The following is a 24,086-nucleotide window of genomic DNA, read 5'->3' on the forward strand; positions in this document are numbered from 1 at the left end:
TGTTAAATCTGACATCAGATCACTCTCTCAGGCAGTTTCTATTGCCTGCCTTCCCCACCATACCCCGTCCCCAGTGTATGAATTATACTTTCCTTTTCTTCTGCGTGTCTTGTAATTTTTTTTAAATTGAAAACTGGACATTTTAGATAACATATTTTAACAACTCTAAGTACTGATCCACCTCCTCTCCCCCAGGGTTTGTTACTGCTATTTGCTTGTTTACTTGTTTCCTGACTAGCTGGATCATTTTAGTGAAATCTGCTTCCCCTTTTCTCCCATAATTTGTATTAATCAAACCAAATATGAAGTGTTCTGTTCAGCCTTAAATGTCACTTTTAAAGAATACCAACAAACAAAAGCATATAAAGAGGAATCTTCCAGGATGAGGAGGGTTTCAAATTACCAAAGGCTAAGGAAACTGGGGATATTTTATATGAAGTCAATCAGACTAAAAGGATAGAAAGGACACAGAGTTGCTGACATCAAAGTTCTGGTACAGCTGAAGTCAGGGAAGGATAAGTGACAGAACTTAGACAAGTGTTAGCATTATAGGGAACAGATTTTAGCTCAAAATAGATGAAAGAATTTTTAAAATAAGCAATTCAACAATGGCATATGCTACCTTATAAAATAACAAGGGTTTCCACTTTTAAGCAGAAGTTTTCAACATGTCCCAACTGTTGAGAACTGTATTCCTTGTTTGGGAGGGGATGTCTGAGTAGATGATCACATGTGCTGTGACAGTCAAGAAGCCTAACCTTGAATGTAGTCATTTTTACATAATGCAAAGCACTTTACATGCCTATAGGTATATATTACAAACAAATTACTCTTTTCTAGAAGAATGTGTACCAAGAAATCTTCTTGAATGTCTCCCTAGCAAAGAGTTCCTTTGAGATTGCTGTTGAAAAGCAACTGAGATTGCTGATTAGTCACATATCTGAGAGATGACTATATAAAACACTGGGAGAAATGATTACTTTGAACTTCTACATTCTCTCATGTACTTACTTTAAAGTTTTAGACTAAATTAATTCATTTTTAAGAGTTCCTCGGTTCTTAGAAAATATTTTTTAAATGAAGTAATTGAGATCCAGAACTCACCAGAAGAAATCTTACCAGCACCTTTATAGTCAACAGAAAATGCAGATGTGACTCCATTGGCTGACCCCAGTTCACCCATGGAAATTTGATAAGGGGGCCTCAGCTTGATTTCCATCTGCATGTCAGACAGATTTATCTTTGTTGAAAGAGACCTGGGATTATTATATCGCTGCTTGGTCCTCTGAATGAAGTTATCTATGTAAAATAAAAAATAAATTTCCTTGCAGTCATTTGTTAATTAAATCATTTGAAAGTGTGATGTTTATGGACAGTAAATTTTGCGATAAATGGTTTAATTTGCTATCCCAAACTGTTCAATCTGTCATGAATGTCCTAATATTATTTGTGTTTATGGTTAATATATCATGGCATCATCAGTTTTTCTCACTAGAAATTATACTCTAGAAATTAATAATTATAAATATACTAAGGATTTAATACTACATGACTGTGAGAATATTTCTACTATTATATCCACTTCAAGGAACTACTTTGAGCTTCTACAAGAAAACCAAAAACAGCTCCCTTTAAACTTAAACCAAAGTCTTCATTTTTATAGGGATTCAGACCTCATAAAATATTAAGTCTGTCAGTATTTACCAGCTGTAATTACATTAGAACATACACTGTAAATTGCATGTTCATATAAATCTGTTTTCTTATTTATTGCTTACACCATTAGAACAGATGTTTTAAAGAAAAAATTTAATGAAAACAATAAAAGACATTTCCTAAATTTCTTCCAATTTTATTTTCACTATTTACACCTTGAATTTACCTTTTTTTCCCTCTTCTACATCAGGAGTCAAGCAAACTAATGTCCATAGGCCAAATCTAGCCTGCTGATTTTTTTGTGTGTGAATAAAATGTTATTAGAATATAGCTATACTCATTCATTTATGTATTGCCTATGGCTGTTTTCAAGCTATAATAGCAAGGGCTGAGTAGCTGTGACAGTGACCAAATGATCCTTAAAGCCTAAAATTGTACTATCTGGTCCTTTCCAACAAATGTTTGCCAACCTCTGTTCTACATTAAGCAGCCTAAAAATACTATCACATAAAGACAAAACTCTGAACCTCTAGCTTATAAATTTCTCACTGAAAAATTAACCTCTGGAATTAATTCTTTGAACCAATAATCAGGATCCTCTAAACAGCTTAAACAGAATTTTTTTAAGAGGCACCTAAATGAAGAGGTTGCCATAATTTATAGACCATTTGTCAAATTATTCTGTCAAAAGCAAGCTAGCAGAATTTTCTGAGTTTTCCCTCTGCCCCTCAGTATTAGATGAAAAATCATTTACGACTGAATGGAGACAGGATAATGAAAAAGAAAAAAAAAATCAGGCCCTTACCAAATTCAATGAAACAGTATGGTCTGACAGCAGTATTTGTCTTCATCATGTTATAAGTAGTAATGAACTCCTTCTGAAGCTCATCCAGGAAAGAGAAGGCCAGAACATTTGGGTAATTTTCAGTGCACAACATCATGTAGCTCACTCCCATAGAGCTAATAAAACTACAGTGTAAAAAACATTGGATTTAAAATTTCAAATTAAATCAAGGTAATTCGTTACTTCAGAAGACTGGCTCTATACACCATAAACTGCTGCTACAGAGGCAATGACAATATTAACATTTATTACATATTTCAGCAAAAAAAACTTAAAGGAACCAAAATATGATACTAGTTTCAGTTGTAATTTAAAAACAGTAGACAACAAAGTGGAATGTATTCACTTTGCTGTATAGCAGAAACTAACACAACATTGTAAATCAACTATATTCCAATAAAAATTAATTTTAAAAAAAGTGAAATGTATCTAGAGAGGGACACATATTATGATTCTAACACTTCAGTTACTTATCACTTGGGGTAGAAATCAGGAAAGACTATTCAAACAGATAAGGGTAACAGCTTAACATTTCAACCCTTCAACTTAGTGGAACTTAACACTGTTTGAATCAAGAACTTTTTAGAGGTTCTGATGAAAGTTATGGACACTCTCCCCAGAAACAACCCAGAACCTGGCACACAATTTCAAGGTCAGGTGATTATTGACCTCCTAAAGTCATCCACTGACCCCAGCATCAAATCCTCTACTCACATAATAATGAATTATGAATCATTAGGGGGAAAGAAGAGAATTTATGAGTTCATAACAACAAACAAAAGGGAAGAAAGGAAGACTAGTTCACAGCAGAATGCTGAGTGACACCTGGTAAATGTGGAGATAGTGTTAGAACTGGAAAAAGCAGCATTTTGCAACCCACAGAGCAAAAACTGGATCAAGCAAGTATAATCAATGGATGCTAAATCTAGGTGGATATTTTGGTGAGGAACAGGAAATTTTGCATGGCTTTAAAATGTCTTCCCATGGATTGTTTATTGGCTGCAAGGGAATTCTACTCTATTTATTATACAGTAGAAACTAGACAATACCTTGACCAAGTACTCTAAAATCACTAATGAGGGGAAGATGGGCTTCCTGTGCCTCAGTAAGACATGTCAGCTATGTAGTATTCTGGCTAAGAATGCATAACCTGAATCTAATCATGAAGGAACATCAGAATAATCAACATTCTATTTTCTTTAAAGAGGGATGGGGGTGCTGTATTCTTTAAAAACCTCAATGTTGTAAACAAAGAAATAAAGGCTTTGGAAATGTTTCTGATCACAGGAGGCTAAAGAGACACAACTAAATGTAATACCTAACCCTAGTCTGGATCCTGTGCCAGAGAGGGGGAAAAATGCTGTAAAGGATATTCCTGGGTCAACTGACAAAAACGGAAAACAGGCAGTACAGTAGTTTAGGTGAAAGTATGGTATCAATATTAAATTTAATAGACCTGATAACTGTACTATAGTTAAGTAAGAGAATATCCCTAATCTTAGAAAATACACTTTGAAGTAGTTAGGAATAAAGGGGCATGGTATTTGTAAGTTTCTCTCAAATGGTTCAGACAAAAATAAATCAGACAGATAGATAGGTAGACAGATAAAACAATAAAGCAAATGGGGTAAAATGTTAACAAGAGGTGAGTCTGGGAACAAGTATTATTTGTAATTTTCTTATTCGTACTACTTTTCTGAAAGTTTGAAAGTATTTCTAAATAACAAGTTAAAAATTAAAAACAAAAATATTTAAATTAACCATCTTCTATTGAAAAAAAAACTTTCTAAAGTATACACTCCCCTGTAACAAGCAGAGTATGGGACAAAAATTAACCCTTTTTAATGAGTCACTTAAACATTCTTTCATGGTACTATCAACATAGCTCTGATCTAGATCAAGGGGAGCAAACAGAGCATACAGGCTGTAACTCCCACTCCCATGCCAGACACTGCTAATCTATCAAAGCAATTTTTACTGCCAAACCCTGATCCATGTTGGAGTCCCCCTCTCCCCTCTTTTCTCTAATACTGTAGTAGCAGAATTTATTTATTATTTTTAATTTAACTTTTAAAATAAATATATTCACAACTCAAATTTTAAAAGAATGAAAAATGAAAGGAAATACTATACTTGAAGTCTTATTCCCACCTCTTCTCAGATAGCCAGTTCTCTGTCCCTCTAGCAACTCATGTTATTAATTTCGTATGTATCCTTCTGGTGAGAGTTTATGCATATGCAAGCAAATGTACATATATCTTTCTTTCTTAAAAGACCATCCAAGGCAGCCAAATGATGTGGGGTTCGCACCTATTAATCGTCTATTATTAACGGTGTGGGATATACTACTAGTGAAATTGTGCTGAGCTTATGCTTCTGGAATAACCTGGAATTCCTTTCTGAAGTTCCACTTAACACATAGTCATTTCATGCAACGTTTTTCAAACTGCAAGTTGTGACCCACTAGCGGATCAGAAAATTAGTTCAGTGAATTACACACAGCATTTTCTTAAAAATGGAAATAGAATATAACAGAAAATACCAGAATGTTTATTGTTTCATAAAACTTTTGTTTATCCTATTTGTATGTTAAGTAATGGTCACAAAGTAAAATGCATCTCTTCTTATGGGTCACAGTCAAAAAAGTTTAGTCATAACATACTGTATTTTCCTACAAAATTGACAACTAAATCAAAAATCAAAGTATGATTTTCCCAAGTACTTTTCCCTTTCCAAAATAATCTTCCCTGCCGTTATCAAAATTCTTTGACATGTCATTAGCATTCAAATATATCTTACAATAACTTGAATTGGGATAAAACACAATTGGTGATTGGCTTCTACACACTTGGAACTTCCAAGTGGCTAGATAGGAGTTATTTCACTATCCTTCAATAAGACGACTGAAGCTTTTAGACTCTATTTCTTGTTCTATAACAGGGTTTTACTGTACTTCCATATTAATAAGTGAACCACAGACACCTACGTGAGTTTATCCCAAATGGTTTTTCTTGCTTGAGCTCAATCTAACTGGAGAATTTTTTGTGAAATTAAAAAAAAAAATAACCTATGTTTTTAAGATTGCATGTTAACGTTTTCAGAGTCTTTATTCCAAAGTCTTTATTTTCTATAAATGCATGATATTCTCTGAAAACGCTATATTCTATAATATTATGACTTTTCATAGTGAATTTACCTTTACAATGCTGTCTTTATTTGAAATGCAAAGCCAGTTTTCCAAAAGTACATACAGCTCTGTTGATTTACCTTTTTATCAAAAGTTCTGCTTTTTCATATCACTGGTACAAACTGAAAGACTCCTACCATCGCACTGAGGACTACTCACATGAAATAGTCTAACGTCACTAGAGGCATGCCAGTTTGTGCAGCCTTTAGCCCGTCCATCAGGTTCATTTAGCTCACTTGTTATAGACAATCTGGCTGTTATCCTTCTGCCTTGATGAGGAGGAAGAAAAGTAGTAGTAATAATAGTAGCAGTAGCAGCTATGGTTTACTGACCACTTAGTGTGAACTAGGCCCTTTGCTAAATATATTACATATTTTATCTAATTTCATTCTTACTTTATTGTAAACAAAGCACCTGTTATTTTTCTTCATGTAACTAACCCAGCTCGTACTTATATATTTGTATGTTTGTTGTAATGTCTCTCACTAATATCTATGCTCCATGAGAGCAGGGATGATTTCTTTATGGTTCACCACTGTATTCTTAGCATCTAGAATATTTTGTCTAGTACACAATAAGTGCTCAGTAAATTAGTAAATAAATGAGTGCATAGATGGCATCATTATACCTAATTTGTTTAGTATATTGTGCACAGATAATTGCACAGCTCAGTGGTATCTACACAAAGAAGAAGGTCAATAAATACTTGACAAATGACAGAAGGGAGCAGAACTTCACCTGCTTTTCCAGGTCAGTGTTACCAGAAGGCTTCAGTTCAGATCACTGAGTCTTCAACATCCCCCTACTTAAAACACAGGGCTGTTCTCAGGGACCATGTAGAATCACTCACCTCTGCAGTGAGTACCTCCAGATGGTTATAAAGGTCTAACAAGTATGTCTGCTTTCCTTTTATCACTGTCATTAACTAATCTCACAACAACACAAAGTCTTCTTTTCTCCACCTTGAGCACAATTCTTAAATTGCCATTGTTTTCTTCCTACTTTTCTCTAATTTCCTTTTTCTTTTTTATTTCCTTCCACTTCTGTGCTTTGGGACCAATGGGATTTGGTCTCTATAGCTACTGCCTTTCTTCTGGCCAAGGAATTTATCCAACCTCATTACATCTTTGGTTCCTCTCCACAGCACACACACTAGGAACTTCTTTGGGGCCTTCCAAGATCAAGTGTGTCTTGAACAGGTAAGGCTGGTGGAAGTTCAAACTCTAGGTAGAAGGATTTACCCCTTTCAATCACTTTGTTTAAAAGCTAATTTTATCATGTATCCAAGCAGGCCATACCTCAAGCGATTCCTAAAGTCCAAACAAAACGAATAAGTGGTTTTAGACATTAAACTGTTCCTGGTATCTAATTTTATTTATGAAATGTCAAAAAAATTTTAGACATCACGAATTAAACACTGACATTATTAGGACTTGCTGTACCAAACTAAATAATAAGTGAAAACGATGATTTTCCCCACAGCAAATAATAGAGCACCTAGCATATGTCCAGCATTCTACTCTATAGGCTTTGATGTCAAAGACCAAGTCCCTGCCCGCCAGGCGCCTGCAATTAGGTACTGGGAATACACTTAAAACGATATACAAAACAAGATTAAAGAAACAACACTGAATTTTTTAGCATGCCAAATGACAAAGTATATAGCAAACTATTTATAAATTGAAACAGCAATAATATTTGTATTACATATAGTTTCCATACTGCTATTGTATCATTGCACACAGGAAATCTGCTTATCCTTTGTAGTCATATTTACCCAGTAAATAGCTTCCCTGGGTGAAGAAAAGTTCTCCAGTAGGACATGAAATCTCTAATCTACTCTTAAAATTGCTAAGCATAAGAAAAATTTATTTTCGAAAGAGAACCTTCCATACTGAACTCCATTCCCTAAAATAAAGCATTTACACTTTTAAATATAAAAAAGGGTTTGATGTTATGAAAGTAAGTATACCTTATGAATTTATTATCACCAAATACATCTGATGAGAAACAAGGTGAAAACAAGACTTCATCATCAGTAGGACAGTAAGGTGATAAGAACCAGAAAGAGAACTCAGTAACACTGTCTGCCATGAGCAGCATTCTACCAGGAACTTCGTATTTTCTCACTTATTCCTCTCTTAGGTAGCCAACCTTCAATTACCCTCCAATGGTGAAGAGCTAAATACATTATCCCATAAATAAAAGACCCATTTTAGTCACTAATTTAAACCTCATTAAATAAGAAAATATGTATTAATATGTAATATGCCAGGTGATAGCAACTTGTAATAGTAAGCTAAAGGAGAATCAGATGATTTTAAGCAGCCAAAGGTGATTACACCATCAAAACCTTGGATACAAAATTTGCCTTTGACATCCTTTTCTTTTTCTGCAGAGTTAATCTCCTGATTCACCCTTTCCCACTAACCCTAGTACCTTCACACCTTCACACACCAGAGAATAAAGATCCTGACTTTTTTCAGATAACCAATCGTAGACAGTCCCTCATTTGCCTGTTAGTTGTATTCCAGAAGTTTACTGCACCTACAGAAACTGTACTGTAAGAGTAATTAGATTCCTAGACCAGTTCATAAGAGCCTATTTAACATATGTGGTGCTGAAAAGCTGTGGATTTTACCATAATTTTAAACGGTAGAAAAGTGATATGATGCTAATAATGAGACAAAACACAGGTTACATTCTCCCCCCAAGAATGTAGCTACTGGTGGGTTGCATTCCCCTGTCACACCCCCTCCCCACCAAACACCTTGTCTTCAATGAGACAATGCTATCTCATCAATTTTAGACTTCACATATACTCTGTTCCTCATCATTACTCAACCAAAAAGGGGGGGGGGAGTAGTTTCACTTAATTCTCTTCCCTGGTTAATTTCGCTGTCCATAAAGTGAAAAGGATTAGGAGAATTAGGAATGCACCCTGTCAAGAAAGAGGTTAAGGGTAAAAGGAGATAACTCCATCTTTTACCAGAGAATAATGTGATTGCTGAAGCAAAAAGACTGTATGGGGCTTCCCTGCTGGCGCGGTGGTTAAGAATCCGCCTGCCAATACAGGGGACGTGGGTTGGAGCCCTGGTCTGGGAAGATCCCACATGCTGCAGAGCAACTAAGCCCGTGAGCCACACTACTGAGCCTGCGCTCTAGTGCCCATCAGCCACAACTACTGAGCCTGCATGCCACAACTACTGAAGCCCACATGCCTAGAGCCCGTGCTCTGCAACAAGAAAATCCACCGCAATGAGAAGCCCACGCACCGCAACGGAGAGTAGTCCCCGCTCGGAGCAACTAGAGAAAGCCTGCACACAGCAACGAAGACCCAACGCAGCCATAAATAAATAAATATATATATATTTATTTAAAAAAAAAAGACTGCATGTCAGATATACCATTTATTAGCTTTGTGACTTTGAACAAGTTTCTTTACATCCCTAAGTCTCAGTTCCCTCTTCTGAAAATAGGGTTGGTAGTACTATAATGGCTATCTGCCCAGAGTCCCTTCTCCCCTTCCCTTTGGAGAACTATTTCCAGCCCCACCACCTACTCTATACGGCTTTGATAAAGCTGTCCATCAAACGGGTGGGCATGTAATCCAGGCCAGGCCAACTAAGAGTACCTTAGCCCTCCAACCACAATGTTAGTCCAGAAATGGGCCATCACACAGCAAGGCCAATTGAAGTCCTTTTCTTGAAACATGGAGGCAGTGGGGTTGCCAGCTGGAATGAAGTAAGCCTGGAGCTACCTGTGCAGTGTTTTCCAATATGTGCAGAATATCTGTCTGCAAAAGGAAAGACTGGAGAAATGAGACAAAGATTCCTGATAACATCTGATTCCCTGGCTCCAGCCAACTAGGTAACTGGCTTATCTTTCACAATACCCTTTTTTTGCTTAAGCTCGTGTGAGTTGTGTTTTTGCCCTTGGCAATGGGGAAAAGTTCTATTTAAAAGCCATTCACAGAGCTGTTGCAAAATTTAATGAAAAGTAACTAAATTGCCTGGCAATTCCAGGTACTTAATAACTGGGTCCTTGTTGAAGCTGTTACTCCCGTAATCAGAAAATACCACCAAAGAGTGAAAGGAAAGCCAGAAACAAAAACCAAAAGGCAGGTAAGTCTAAAACAGCATTCCTGGCTGCAGGTAGCAGTCTGAAGACAAATACGAAGAAAGCAACTCCTCAGGTAAGGAGAGAACCTATGAAGTTCACAGCCATTATCAGACTTGAAATGAATTCACTGTGAAAGAACTAAGGAATTTCACTTCTTGCACTAAAACTCTCAACAGAGCATGACTGACCTCCCAAAGTGTTTGTCTTTTCATAAGATCAGTGTCTCAACGTTTATCAAAATGTACAACTATGATTTTTAAGCACCTAAAACCAATCTCAAAGTTTTAAGGTCTCATAAGACACAACTTAATTTTCATATGGTTCATAATTATTGCTTCAGTCACTGTTGTTTCCTAAGTAGTAACGTAAGTTTATCTATTAAACATTTATTACAATTTAAGTATCCTTCAACTAATAAAACAGATGAATTCCTTAAAATTTTATACAAAGAATTATAATATCACTATGTAATGTGAAAAGAAATCACAAACCTGGATTACCCACCCACCCCCAATCAATGAGTCAAGTTGAAGAATATTGGAGGAAATGAAGACTTAACTTTAACTCCATTGCACTCAGAATCCTGCCATACCCCACAAACAACCATCCCTCATGTAACAGCTACTATGATATATGCAAGGCATTGTGCCAGCACAAACCAGGCTCCACAGAATGTGCTCCATTAGCTGAACTGAATTATTCAGCTACTACAATCTGATGAAATTCATCTTTTTCCCAATACATAGGGGTAGAAAATTAAAGGAATTTTCACAATTTTAAATGTTACCTATTTCTTTTCCTTAAAACTTTGGACTTCCTTTACCTATTCAACTAGAATCTAATGTGAGGTACCATCTGATTTAGCACATAATTAGACACTTAGCTTTGCTTCTCAGAGGTATTCTGCAAAGAGCACTTAAATTTCTGTAAAAATTTGAAAACCACAATGCTAAGAGATGAGGAATCAAAAATAATATAAGCCAGGGCACATCAACTATCTCAATGAGTTACAACCTAGTTGTAGAGAGTGGATATAGAAATTTTTAAAAATATTATTAAGAAAAAAATGATGAAAAAGTCAGTCAACAAGTTCTACAGGCAATCTGTGAAGGGAGTAAGATCACTAAAGAAATCATTGGGTTGGCCAAAAGGTCGATTCGGTTTTTTCCATAAGATGGCTCTAGTAGCACTTAGTTGTCTTTAACTTCATTCGAAACAATTTTGTTAGGTTGTATGTGACAGCTGTCATATCAGCGTACATTTAAAAAAAGACTTATCAAAGTTGGTGAATTTTTTTTTTTTTTTTTGCGATATGCAGGCCTTTCACCGTTGTGGCCTCTCCCATTGCAGAGCACAGGCTCCAGATGCGCAGGCCCAGCGGCCATGGCTCACGGGCCCAGCCGCTCCGTGGCATGTGGGATCTTCCCAGACCGGGGCATGAACCCGTGTCCCCTGCATCGGCAGGCAGACTCTCAACCACTGCGCCAAACAGGGAAGCCCAAAGTTGGTGAATTTTTGTGTACCCATTTTAATATTGAAGATGGAAGATAAAAAAGCAACATTTTCAGCATATTTTGCTTTATTATTTCAAGAAGGGTAATAACGCAACCGAAATGCAAAAGAAGATTTGTGCAATGTATGGAAAAGGTGCTGTGACCGATCAAACACATCAAAAGTAGCGTGTGAAGTTTTGTGCTGGAGACTTCTCACTGGACGATGCTCCACGGTCAGGTAGACCAGTTGAAGTTGATAGCAATCAAATTGACATATTAATTGAGAACAATCAATGTTATACCATGCAGGAGGTAGCCGACAGACTCAAAATATCCAAATCAAGTGCTGAAAAGCATTTGCACCAGCTTGGTTATGTTCATCACTTTGATGTTTGGGTTCCACAACAGTTAAGTGAAAAAAACTTTCTTGACTGTATTTCTGCATACAATTCTCTTCTTAAACATAATGAAAACGTTCTGTTTTGAAAACAAATTGTGATGGGTGATGAAAAGTGGATACTGTACAATAATGTGGAATGGAACAGATCGTAGGGCAAGCGAAATGAACTGCCACCAACCACACCAAAGGCCAGTCTTCATCCAAAGAAGGTGATGTTGTATATATATGGTGGGATTGGAAGGGAGTCCTCTATCACGAGCTCTTTCTGGAAAACCAAACTAGTAATTCCAACAAGTACTGCTCCCAGTTAGACCAACGGTAAGCAGCACTCCACAAAAAGCGTCCAGAATTAGTCAACAGAAAACGCATAACCTTCCATCAGGATAATGCAAGGCTGCATGTTTCTTTGATGACCAGGCAAAAACTGTTATGGCTTGGCTGGGAAGTTCTGATTCATCCGCCGTAGTCACCAGACGTTGCATCTTCGGATTTCCATTTATTTAGGTCTTTACAAAATTCCCTTAATGGAAAAAATTTCAATTCCCTGGAAGGCTGTAAAAGGCACCTGGAACAGTTCTTTGCTCAAAAAGATAAAAAGTTTTGTGAAGATGGAATTATGAAGTTGCCTGAAAAATGGCAGAAGGTAGTGGAACAAAAGGGTGAATACGTTGTTCAATAAAGTTCTTGGTGAAAATGAGTCTTTTATTTTTACTTAAAAAACTGAAGGCACTTTTTGGCCAACCCAATAAATAGTAGTAATGAGGCAGAAGGTGATTCAAAAGACACAAGCTATAAGCTGGGCTTTGAAAGAAAGAAGCATTTAAAAACACGGCTGAGAAAGTAGACTGGTGCCAGCTTCATGCTGTGCTACAACTACTGCAGATCTGTGAGTTTTATCTGGCAAACTCATGGTGGTTATAAAAAGAGGTGTCCTATGAGAATTTTAAATAAGTCAGGTAACACATAAATTCCCAATTTTATATATTTCAGGCTAAATTTATTGTCATATAGCATAAACACCTCAATAACCTAGAAACCAACTAACAAGCCTTCCAATCAATAATAGAAAATATATGAAATCCAGGTTCTTGTCAGGAACTAGAACTGAAAATTCTGTTATTCAATCCTTTTTTAAAACTTGTCTACAGGGCTTCCCTGGTGGCGCAGTGGTTGAGAGTCCGCCTGCCGATGCAGGGCACACGGGTTCGTGCCCCGGTCCGGGAGGATCCCACATGCCGTGGAGCGGCTGGGCCCATGAACCATGACCGCTGAGCCTGCGCGTCCGGAGCCTGTGCTCCACGGCAGGAGAGGCCACAGCAGTGAGAGGCCCGCGTACCGCAAAAAAAAAAAAAAAAACAATTGTCTACAAAAATACACAAAGAGGCTTTTCTATGTGTGGTTCTGGGGGCCATGTAATCTATTTAATCCTTTGGACATTTCTAAATTGTATTCTTAAATCAGGCTGACTAGACCTCTGCTGACTCACTGCACTCCTAAACTCACTAATAAATTGCTTTTTGCATCATGCTATTTGTTTACACTAAGGAATATTATAAGAAAAATCATAAAAAGCTCATTGTTATGGTTTCTGGAAGAATGCTATCCAAATTCTGTCTCTCTTTATGTATAGCAGGTTTCAATAACATGAAAAGCAACATTTTTATCCAATGGATACTGTGAATTCTATAAATGATCTATTATCCCCCTTTGTTTTGGCCCCAAGGAAGTTCAGAACAATGTTTGTAGCCCTTTTCTAAAAAATGAACAAACTACATAGTTTGCATCTCCAGAAAAAAATGTTATTTCAGTTTATTATTCTATGTTTATTTTTTCGCTCATATGATTCTCTTACCTGTACTCTTGAATTTTTTTTAATTGCCTCACATCCTTTGTGGAATAACATGGGGTGCAAATAAATAATACAAAATCTAGAATTCACAACAATTAAACAGCATTGGGCACTGGAGGGGTGTTAACATTTTACTACATTCTACTCTACTTTTAAGACAATAGGTAGAGGAACAAACGCATTTGCAAAGAAGTTTTTTGTTTTTTTTAAAGTCCAGGATAGCTGCCAGAATTAATACACATTCAAGCCAATCTTCTGTAATGCTGGTATCTGTCTACAACACTATACAATAACTGAAACTCAGAACACTACACCCAGAGCACTAAAAGAGCCTATTAAATATTAGAATGCTTCAGGCTTTTTCTTCAAAAAATAGAAGTACACTAAGACATCGTTTTAGACATATTTTAACTACCATGACCACCACCACATTTTCTAGTTAAAACTCTCAGAAAACCCAATTAAAGATAATACCTCATTATCCCAGGTAATCCAAGTAAATATGGACCTTCTTTAAGGTTCTATTCTGGGCCTCTCTGAAACTCAGTGGGCATTTCTACCCTCACAGTTTCAATTTCTATGTGAATGATTCCAAAATCTCTATCCCACCTCAACTGGACACCTTGTCATAACCTCAATTAAAATGCTCAAAATGGAGCTTCACTGTCTTCCTCTTCTCCCTCACCCCATAAGCAACCTTTTCCAAAGATCTCATTCTGTCCAATTCCAATTCCAAGTCATCTCTGTCCCTTCCTTCTCTTCATCTCTGGTATTCCATCTTATCAGGCTCAACCGTTTCTTCTTCTGAAGTGTCTTTCTGGTTGGCATTTTCTTTTTCATTTGCACTTGTATGTTACCAGTTCAGGCCCTAATTATAAGTTGACGCCTCTCCTCTCCTCAGACTTTCCATTTCACCCTCTATTTCACTGTCTCAGCATTGTTTTTTATCAAGTCATTTCCCTCAATCCTGCAGTAGGAGTTTCCTATAACCTATTACATCATCAAAGTGACATCCCTCAACCTGAACTTGCAGGGAAATCCAGGATCTGGCCCCACGCTAAGTATCTCACATTTCCCATAACTATCCCTAAATCACCATTCACTACACCAGGCCGAGCAGGTTAATGCACCTACCATGCTAAGTCACAGTCTTTACTTTTTCTGCCTCCTCTCTACACCTGGAATTGCCCTCCTCTCTGCCTTAGCCAAATCTTACTAATTCTCCAGGATGTGGCTCATGTCTCATCTCAGTAACAAAGTCCTCTCCTTATTATATCACATATGGACTTTGTTCTTATCTGATTTCCCACTGTATACACAATCAGTATTAAATTGCTCGAGTTAATTGTTCTCTAATTGTTTCATGTGTATGCTCTCCCACTTGGTCTCATCTATTCCCATGGTTTTAATTATAAACTGTAAGCTAACTTCCAAATCTAAATCTCCACACTTGTCCTTCTCTTCACTAAACTTAAGACTTATACATCCAACTGCCTACCTGAAGTCCCGTTTGGATGTTTAAAGGACATCTCAGACTTAACAGTCCAAACAGAACTCTTGATTTTTACCACTGATACACATATCCTCCAGTCTTGTTCATTTCAGTCCCATTATCCAAGTAATTATGGACATTGTTTAGGCCAAAAATCTAGAGGTAACTCTGATTATTCTCTTTCCCTCACATTCCACTTCAATCCATTAGGAAGATTTGTTGGTACTGCTCCCAAAATAGAGCCCAAATCCAACCCCTTCTCATTCTTATCACTCTTTTTTTTTTTTTTTTTTGCAGTACACGGGCCTCTTACTGTTGTGGCCTCTCCCATTGCGGAGCACAGGCTCCGGACGCGCAGGCTCAGAGGCTGTGGCTCACGGGCCCAGCCGCTCCGCGGCATGGGGGATCTTCCCGGACCGGGCACGAACGCGTGTCCCCTGTATCGGCAGGAGGACTCTCAACCACTGCGCCACCAGGGAAGCCCCCTTATCACTCTTATTCAAGTTATAAGCATCACCTCTACCTGAACTTCTCTAAGAGTCTCCCAAATGACCTCTCTGCTTCCTCTCTTAGAGCCCATTCTTCATATGGCAGCCAGGATGATCTACTCAAAGCCAAAATTAGATTTATATAACTCTCCAGCTTAAAACTCTCCAATGGCTTCCTATTACATTAAACTCAATCCAAACTCCTTATCATAGCCTAGAAGGCCCTACGTAACCTGTCCCATTCCTACCTTTCTAACCTCACCTTCCACCACTCTATTAAGTGTCCGTATTGCTTCATTGTCTTGGTTGTCCTTTCATCCCTTGATCTGTAGTGAAGGCTTTCTGCACTGGCTATCAGCTCTGCCTTGATCTTCATCCACTGCATTCTTAAGACTGCCGTCTTTCACATGTTTTAGGTCTCTGTTCAAATGTAACCCTCTCAGAGAGGCCCTTGACCACCATGAAGTCACTATTCCATTGCCCAGTTTTACTTTCTTTACATACAATAAATAGTGATGAGCACTATCCCCTCTCACTAGGATGTAAACTTCTTAAGTTCATTGAGGGCAGATATCAGGTATGATTTTTTATATTTCCCATGACAGTTTTCCTGGGCATGTAAGAACACCAATAAATATCTAATGATCAATTATAAGATACAATATCTGTAATCTGCAAAACTATAAAATTTTCTAAAGCCAGACATAAACACAGAGAAACTATAAGAAGGGTGATTACGTGATGAATACTATTTAGTATAAGTTCAGAACCACATGATTCTTGACTTGAAAAGTTCTCCTAAACTAATCAAACACTAATTTCTATTTAGACAACTTAAATTTCATTAAAATGACAACCACTAAGCAAATGATTCTAATGGAGCAAACCAATGTCTTACTTAATGTTATAATGTCCAGTTTTCAGTGTACATCTATCAGGAAGCTGAGCCAGTTTTCTCGAGAGCATTTTAAAATACTTTCTGCACTCCTGCATGCCTGTGCCTTGTTCATAGTCAGTAGAAGCAGAAAGTGGCAGTCCATCTCTGACACGAATGACTGAGGCAGATAAAATCATAGACATTTCAAGTGACAGAGAAGACCTGAAACAAAATGAACAATTTGGGTTAGGTAAGAAATTAAAGCCAAAGCTGATAAACACAGTGCAAAAATGTGCAACTCACTAATAATCAAAGACATATTAATTAAAGCAATGATATATCATACTTTCCTTCACAAATTAGCTGTTAAAAAAATACTTCTTTCTGGTATTTCCATAAGTATATGTGGAAGTACATATTGGAATAAAAACCATTCTCAAAACAATTTGTTGATATTCAACAAGAGTTTAAAAATATTTATGCCCTTTGACCACAATAAATTTTTTTTTTTTTTTTTTTTGGCCGTATGCGGGCCTCTCACTGTTGTGGCCTCTCCTGTTGCGGAGCACAGGCTCCGGACGCACAGGCTCAGCGGCCATGGCTCACGGGCCCAGCCGCTCCGCGGCATGTGGGATCCTCCCGGACCGGGGCACGAACCCGAGTCCCCTGCATCAGCAGGCGGACTCTCAACCACTGCGCCACCAGGGAAGCCCTGACCACAATAAATTTATATACATAACCCTATCCTAAAGAAAATAATAAGAATTAGACAAGATTTTAAACAGAAAGACATTCTTCTCATAGAAATAACTGAAAACAACCTAAACGTTCAACAATAGGGGGATGGTGAAACAAATTATGGTACACCACTATGATGGAATATGATGCAACAAAAAGTTATGTTTGTTAAAAATAATTTAGTGGGGCTTCCCTGGTGGCGCAGCGGTTGAGAGTCTGCCTGCCGATGCAGGGGACACGGGTTCGTGCCCTGGTCCGGGAAGATCCCACATGCCGCGGAGCGGCTGGGCCCGTGAGCCATGGCTGCTGAGCCTGCGCGTCCGGAGCCTGTGCTCCGCAACCGGAGAGGCCACAACAGTGAGAGAGGCCCGCATACCACAATAATAATAATAATAATAATAATTTAGTAATGTGGTAAAATGCTTATATGTTAGGTAGGAAAAAAGCAGGATCAAAACTGCATATGCTGTTTTCCATAAAGACACAGAGGAGGAAGAAGGGAGGGATAAATAGAGAAATAGATATTGGAAGGAAACATGACAAAATTAGAATGCTTATCTCCAGAAAATAGTATTATGGGTTATTGTTATCATTTTATAATTTCCTAAATTTCTGTAATGTTCCACAGTGAGCACATATTACTTTTCACAATGAGCACATATTACTTTTATAATCAGAACAAATGTTTTTATTTAAAATAAATTTTAAAGCTAAAGGAATACTACTTTTTTTTTTTTTTGGCCATGCCTTGAGGCACACAGGATCTTCCCCCACCAGGGATCAAAACCGTGCGCCCTGGGGCTTCCCTGGTGGCGCAGTAGTTGAGAGTCCGCCTGCCGATGTAGGGGATGCGGGTTCGTGCCCCGGTTCGGGAGGATCCCACATGCCGCGGAGCGGCTGGGCCCATGAGCCATGGCCGCTGAGCCTGCGCGTCCAGCCCCTGTGCTCCACAGTGGGAGAGGCCACAGCAGTAAGAGGCCCGCATACCGCAAAAAAACAAACAAAAAACCGTGCCCCCTGCATTGGGAGCACAGAGTCTTAACCACTGGACCGCTAGGGAAGTCCTAAAGGAATACTACTTTTAATGTTGTTCTCAATCTTTTTATCAGGAAGCAAATCATAATTACCTTTTTTATTATATTCTAATCATGCTTTACAAAAATAGATAAAAGGACTGCATAGGCCTATGCAGTTCTGAAAGAAATCAGGTAAATAGTCAAACTTTGATAAAATACACACACAGACACACACACAGTGGTCCCCTGTGTAAAAACCACTGGAATTTTGATTAGAAATGCAGATTTCTGGGTCCACCCTCCCCCCAAAATTCTGATCCATTGACTATGGGGTGGGGCTTGAGAATTTTCCATTTTCAGCAAATTCCCTAAGTAATTACTATGCTTATTATCTAAGGATCATACTTTGATAAACACTGAATTAAAACATGTTCACAGTCTGAAATTAAGTGATAACTCTTTCCTGCCAGGCAGGAAAGAGCACAATGCCACTAAATACTTCTCCTTCACTAACAGGAGGCACAACTGGTAAAAAACTGAAAAATCTGGTAACAATTTCATAGGTTTTCAAGATATTGTATCTCAGAGACTAAATTAATCCTTACCTGCCCAGCTCAGCTAGGTCAATATTATCTCACTCCAAAAATGAAAAACTTAGTAATATATCAAAAAAATGACAAAGAAAATCAACTGCTACCAATTTTGGAAACCAGTGGTCCCTAGCTTTTGTTGCTATGTCAAGTTAAAATCTGAGTGCCCATTCATGATGGTAACTGACTGACGTTAAAATCAATCCAAATAATAAAGCTAATGCTTTAAATTTACTTCCCCCTTTTCCTCTGAGGAAAAGCTAGGTATTAATATGTCATTACCCTTTAATATTTTTCTCCTCCATTTATTTAAAAGGAAAAAAACCCAGCAGGAATTAAATTAGCCTTTACCATAATGGAACCTTCGAACGAAAGTTCCAACATGACATATCCAAATCATTTTTTTTCCTATTCAACCAGTTTCTTTTTTCTTCTAAAAGCAGTAGCAAAAGAAAGCAGAGATCCCTCAAGGGATAAGGTCTATACTATGAATCTCTTTTAAAAATTGTTATCACACTTCTTTATTTATGAAACCACAACTGAACATTTAGCCTAAGTGTAACAAATTAGGAAAATGTCTTAATTCATACCCTTACAAATTTATGATTTAAATATAAAACTTTGTCTTTCCAGAAGTATACTGCAACACAATGATCACTCTGGGAATTAACATGAGAGCAGGGTTGTGTCTTGTAGTTTCCAAACATCCATATTCTTAGTAGTATTTAAAAGCAGACTGCAGTCCTTATGCCTGATCTTTCTAGGATCCCAACAGAAATATTAGGAATAATCTTTATTATAGGGTGCCAACTTTCATGTAATCTTCAAAGTTCCTCTTTTTTATGACTTAAAAGACAGAAAGATATGATTCATACTTCCTAAAACATATACTGAAAAAAGAATAACAACCTGGTTAAGTTCAATTCATTTAACAAATATTTACTGAGTACATACTGTATGCCAGGGGCTATTTCAGACATTAGGAATAGATAGTTCCTACCACTGAGAAGCATCAGTCCAGAATTAAAGAAATTCAGATGGAAAGAGCAAATACAACACAAGCTATGTCGCCCACCGCTTTAACTGGAAAACTATAGTTAGACAAACTTGCCTTTCAGATATTCCTAATACACACTTTTAGGCTTGTCATGGAAAGCACAACACAGCAGTGATATTCCCTTCCTAAATTCTTGAAAGGTTTTCAGAGAATTGCCTGTATTTATCAGTAGATAGGATTTTTCTGAGGAGAAAAAATTAAATCTCTTCCTTCCCGAGTCATTTAACCTAGCATCCAAACCAGTGAACTAACAAAAGAAACTGGGATGACTGTCCAATGAACAATGTGAGGCTTGACTACTTTGCAGATAGACTTCAATCACCTTAGGATAAGCAATCTCTCTTTTATCAACTCAATAAATATACCCCCCCTTTTTTTCTTTTTACCTCGAATTCTTAATACAGTTCCTTAAAAAAACAAACACACACTCCAATCTTATCTGGACTGTGGTAGTAGAGAAAGGAATCTGTCAACATCAAGGCCAAGCTAGGGTTAGACTACCCTTAGAGAGTAGGCAAGGTGGTGGCTAGAAAAACCAAGGAAGAGCCAGTAGGAATTGAGGAAAGGAAGAGGTTAAAACACTTGCATGGGAAGATTCAAGAGCAGTAGTAGTTTTATTGGGGCCACAGATACATTTTTAGGCCACTGGTCCATTTTCCCTCACCTTTAACAGAAAAAATATATAACATATGCCTTTAGACAGCAGCAGCAAACTCACAGGGAAATCTGAGTGCTGGCTAATATATTCTTTGCCCAATAGCAACTGCTAGAGGAAAAAGCCCAAAGCAGAATCTAGATAGGTCTGGGTAAACATTTACATAAAGGCTGAGGAAAATAAACTTCCACAACACCAAACACCTATAGCAGTGGTTACCAGCCTTTTAGACCCAAGATAACAAGATGCTGACCTGTCTTCTTCAGAACCTTGTGGGGTGATGACTGTAGGCCCAAGGTTCCAGGAAGTAATCACTCAAAAAGTAATAAACAAAACCCAACATATAAGTACATTTTATATCTACTTTCCAGCAAGATGCTTTCATAAATGCCTCTTTTAAGATAAAAAACATTTCATAATAGGTTAATCACTCATATTTTATTTTAGTCCATTATTTCCCAAACTTCAGTCACCCAAGTACCACTTTCAGAAGTCTTACCATATCTGCATCTCACCTGTACTATTTTTTACCTAATACAGGTCTTTCAATTGATTTATTTTTTTGCCCTATGCTTAGTAATAGTATCTGTGAAATCAGTTTAGAGGTGTTAGGTTCTTCTCCTAATTTAAATTAAAACATATAAAGAACTTCTGTTTCATTCAAATGTGTGTGTAAAGTTTTGGAGAATTTTTTTTTTAAAGTTCATCTGCTTATCATTCAAATTATATTACCTATCTGATGTTACCAAAGTTTGGGAAACACTACCTTGGTACATACTATTTTATAAAAGTGCTAGCTGAGATCTGGGACTTGGGGAGTTACTTGTGGAGAAAGCTGCACTAATTGTGATGCACAGCGTTGGCACAAGATTGAGTGAAAAGGGAAGGATTTTATACACCCACAGGTTAGCAGGAAGTCACTAGGGAGACAGAGCTTGAAAAGAGGGGGAAAGGGTACCAAGAACAACCAGAGTTTATTTTGCAGCTTGGCCTGTGCTCCCCACCTTACCAGCAGCCTTTGGTATTCCTATTACAGGTGCTTGTACTGCACAGTATGTACAAGACCTCGAGTTCCAGAGTAGATTATACCTATATCTACGAAGAGGGCCTCCAACACATACACAAATACATCAATCATTTGCGTAACACCTCATAGTTCACGAAGAGTGAGGTAGGTAAAACCTCCATTTTACAGATGAGGAAACTGAGGCGCCCTTTCTCAATGTCCCACTGCTAATATATGACAGTGCTTAAACCTGAGTCTCTCGTATCTCTACATCACTGTGCTCCTCCTATAACCAACAAGGGGCAAGAACCCAGTGATACAGAAACTATCTAGCTACTCATTTTGAAATAATAACAATTTTAAACAACAGCTTATGTTTTCTTTAAGAGGCAGTATAGTATTACAGATAACAGGATGAACTCTGGAACCAGATTGCCTTGGTTCAAAAACTGGCTCCACCATGTAGTAACTGGGTAAACTTGGGCAAGCTTTGTCTTTTTATGCTCAATATCCCATCTGTCAATTGTGGCTACCAACAGTATCTATCTCATAGGATTATTTTTAAAATGCTAATGGTATCTACCTCATAGGAACATGTAAGGAACCCGAAACATCGCCTTGCAGACTGAAAGTGCAATATTAAGCGTTTGCTATTATTATTTATTGACTGCCCTCTATTTACCAGACACTTTATACACATTACCTCATTTAAGCCTTCCAATAACCTGTGAGGTAGGTGTTATCAGTTCCATTTTACCTTTGAGGAAATTCAAGCCCAGAAAAGTAATTTATTCAATCCCTAAACTACCAAGTGACAGATTTAAAGTCAAGCCTAATTCTAACCACCCTATGAGACATTGCCTCTCAACATAGTCAAGCTTCTTACTCAACTACATGGACAGGAAGGTCACAGGCACCCCTTTGAAAAGACCTAGGCTCTGTTCACACACCAGTATAAAATATACTTAGATTTTTAAGAATCATTCATACACACACACACAAGCACTAAACTGATCGTGGTTCTCAACACAGGAAATGCCCAGATGTCCCTTAAGTTAGGGCATGGTCACAGACGTCATATTCAAATACTGAACTACAACCTTCATACACCAGAAACTGTAGGTACTATTTAAGGTATTGCTTAATTCCTTATTATCTTAGAACGTGAGCAAATGCCAGTAACCCAAAATGTGATTCAGAGAGTTTCAAAAAGTGGCTGTTCCACCTGTTAGCTGAGATCCCAACATCTCCCGCCTGGTGGCTGCCACTGTAGCTCTGGGCTTTGCCTTGGCTGAAGAGGCATAGGAGGAACTGGATCTCAAGCTCTCCCACTGCCTCAGGTGGATGATCCAGGAAACTAAATAGGAGAAAAACCCAAAGCTGTTTTCACTTTCAGAGAGATTTAAGCCAGCTGGGGCTCAGCCTCCTATTTCGAAACCTTCTTCCACCTGTCGAGCTAATTGCTCAGGTCTCCTTTACGCCACATCGTTCCCGAAGTGCCATTAACAAGGCCTTAAGAGGTTTCCGCGAGCCAACGGGGGCAAAATTCTGGGTTCAATGCTCATTCAACCCCACAAAAGGCAAAGTAACCCTACCTAAAAAATAGGAAGTGCCACGTCAAGCTCTCTGGGCCACCTAAACAGCCTAGGAGGATCACCGTGTTTCTGACACCTGGGCGCCAGGAAATGCTGCCCCACCGCTGGCAGCCCAGCGCGACTGTCCTCCTCCTCGGGCCCCCTATAACCACCCTATGAGTTGCCCCATATCAGGGCAGGTCAGCCGAAGGGCAACCGCCGTTCGCGCGGCCCACAGACCCCTCAAGTCGTTGGGGACGAAGTCCCCGCAACCCCACCCCTCCAAAGCTCCGCGACTCCGACGACTCCCCGCTCCCGCCCCCACGCCACGAGCTTAGTTCCCGCCCGGGGTAGGTAGGTCTGTAGTCCCGAGGGCGAGGGTCGGGGGCCGTGGCGAGCGAGGGAAGCGGCCAGGCAGGGGTTCGAACGACGCGGAGAAGGGACGAACGAGGACTGGGAGGAGCCGAGCCATACCTGTCTACCCACAACCCGCCGCTACGAGTGACGCTGCCCGCAGTGCATTGTGGGGCCGGGGAGTGGTTGTTCTGCCGGGCAGGCCCACGTGAGACGTCGCTGGCGCCCGGCGGGATCAAGCCCCGCCCCCGTTCCCTCGGCTCGTCCAGGCCAATCCGGTTCTGTGAGAAAGACACACCGACTCGCCCCCTCCAAGGGAGCTGGCAGCGTTTCCCTCTTCTACGTCAAGAGAGTGCAAAATCCTCGGGTGACAGATTATGCTGTCTTTCACACATAAGGCTGATCTCTCCCGCCTGCCGCCTGTATCTGGAGGCAGTTTGTTTCTTACGCGGCCCTACAGCAAACACTTATCGAACAAGCAGGGGGAAAAGCCCCCTCTGAGTGAACAAGAAGACCTGCCCCACCTACCACTACACACTGGGAGGGACCTATCCTTGGCAAAGAAATGCCAGATGCTGTTCCTGCAGCCGCTTCCAGCTTTTGCATTGATCACGCATTATTAAACAAGGACTTACTGACTGCATACTATGTGCCAAGCACAGTGTTAGGCAATGGGTCACAGGAGTGA

General features: G+C 38.8%; 1 protein-coding gene across 4 annotated transcripts in view; it reads right to left on the reverse strand.

The window, feature by feature from the left end:
• The window catches only part of SEC22A (SEC22 homolog A, vesicle trafficking protein), an 81,109-nt gene extending 57,525 nt beyond the window's left edge, over positions 1-23,584 (reverse strand). For 3 of the 4 annotated variants that reach the window (XM_067738689.1, XM_067738687.1, XM_067738690.1), the window contains exons 1-4: positions 23,519-23,584; positions 16,430-16,630; positions 2,462-2,625; positions 1,105-1,299 (exon numbers count right to left, since the gene is read on the reverse strand). In XM_067738689.1, coding sequence (XP_067594790.1) covers positions 1,105-1,299; positions 2,462-2,625; positions 16,430-16,611 — 541 coding nt within the window. In that variant the 5' untranslated portion in view covers positions 16,612-16,630; positions 23,519-23,584. Of the gene's footprint in view, positions 1-1,104; positions 1,300-2,461; positions 2,626-16,429; positions 16,631-22,695; positions 22,828-23,518 lie in introns of all 4 variants that reach the window. The other variant, XM_067738688.1, reaches the window with a different exon arrangement.
• Positions 23,585-24,086: the final 502 nt, after the last annotated feature.

This window comes from Pseudorca crassidens, chromosome 5, assembly GCF_039906515.1.
Source record: "Pseudorca crassidens isolate mPseCra1 chromosome 5, mPseCra1.hap1, whole genome shotgun sequence".
Lineage (NCBI taxonomy): Eukaryota > Metazoa > Chordata > Mammalia > Artiodactyla > Delphinidae > Pseudorca > Pseudorca crassidens.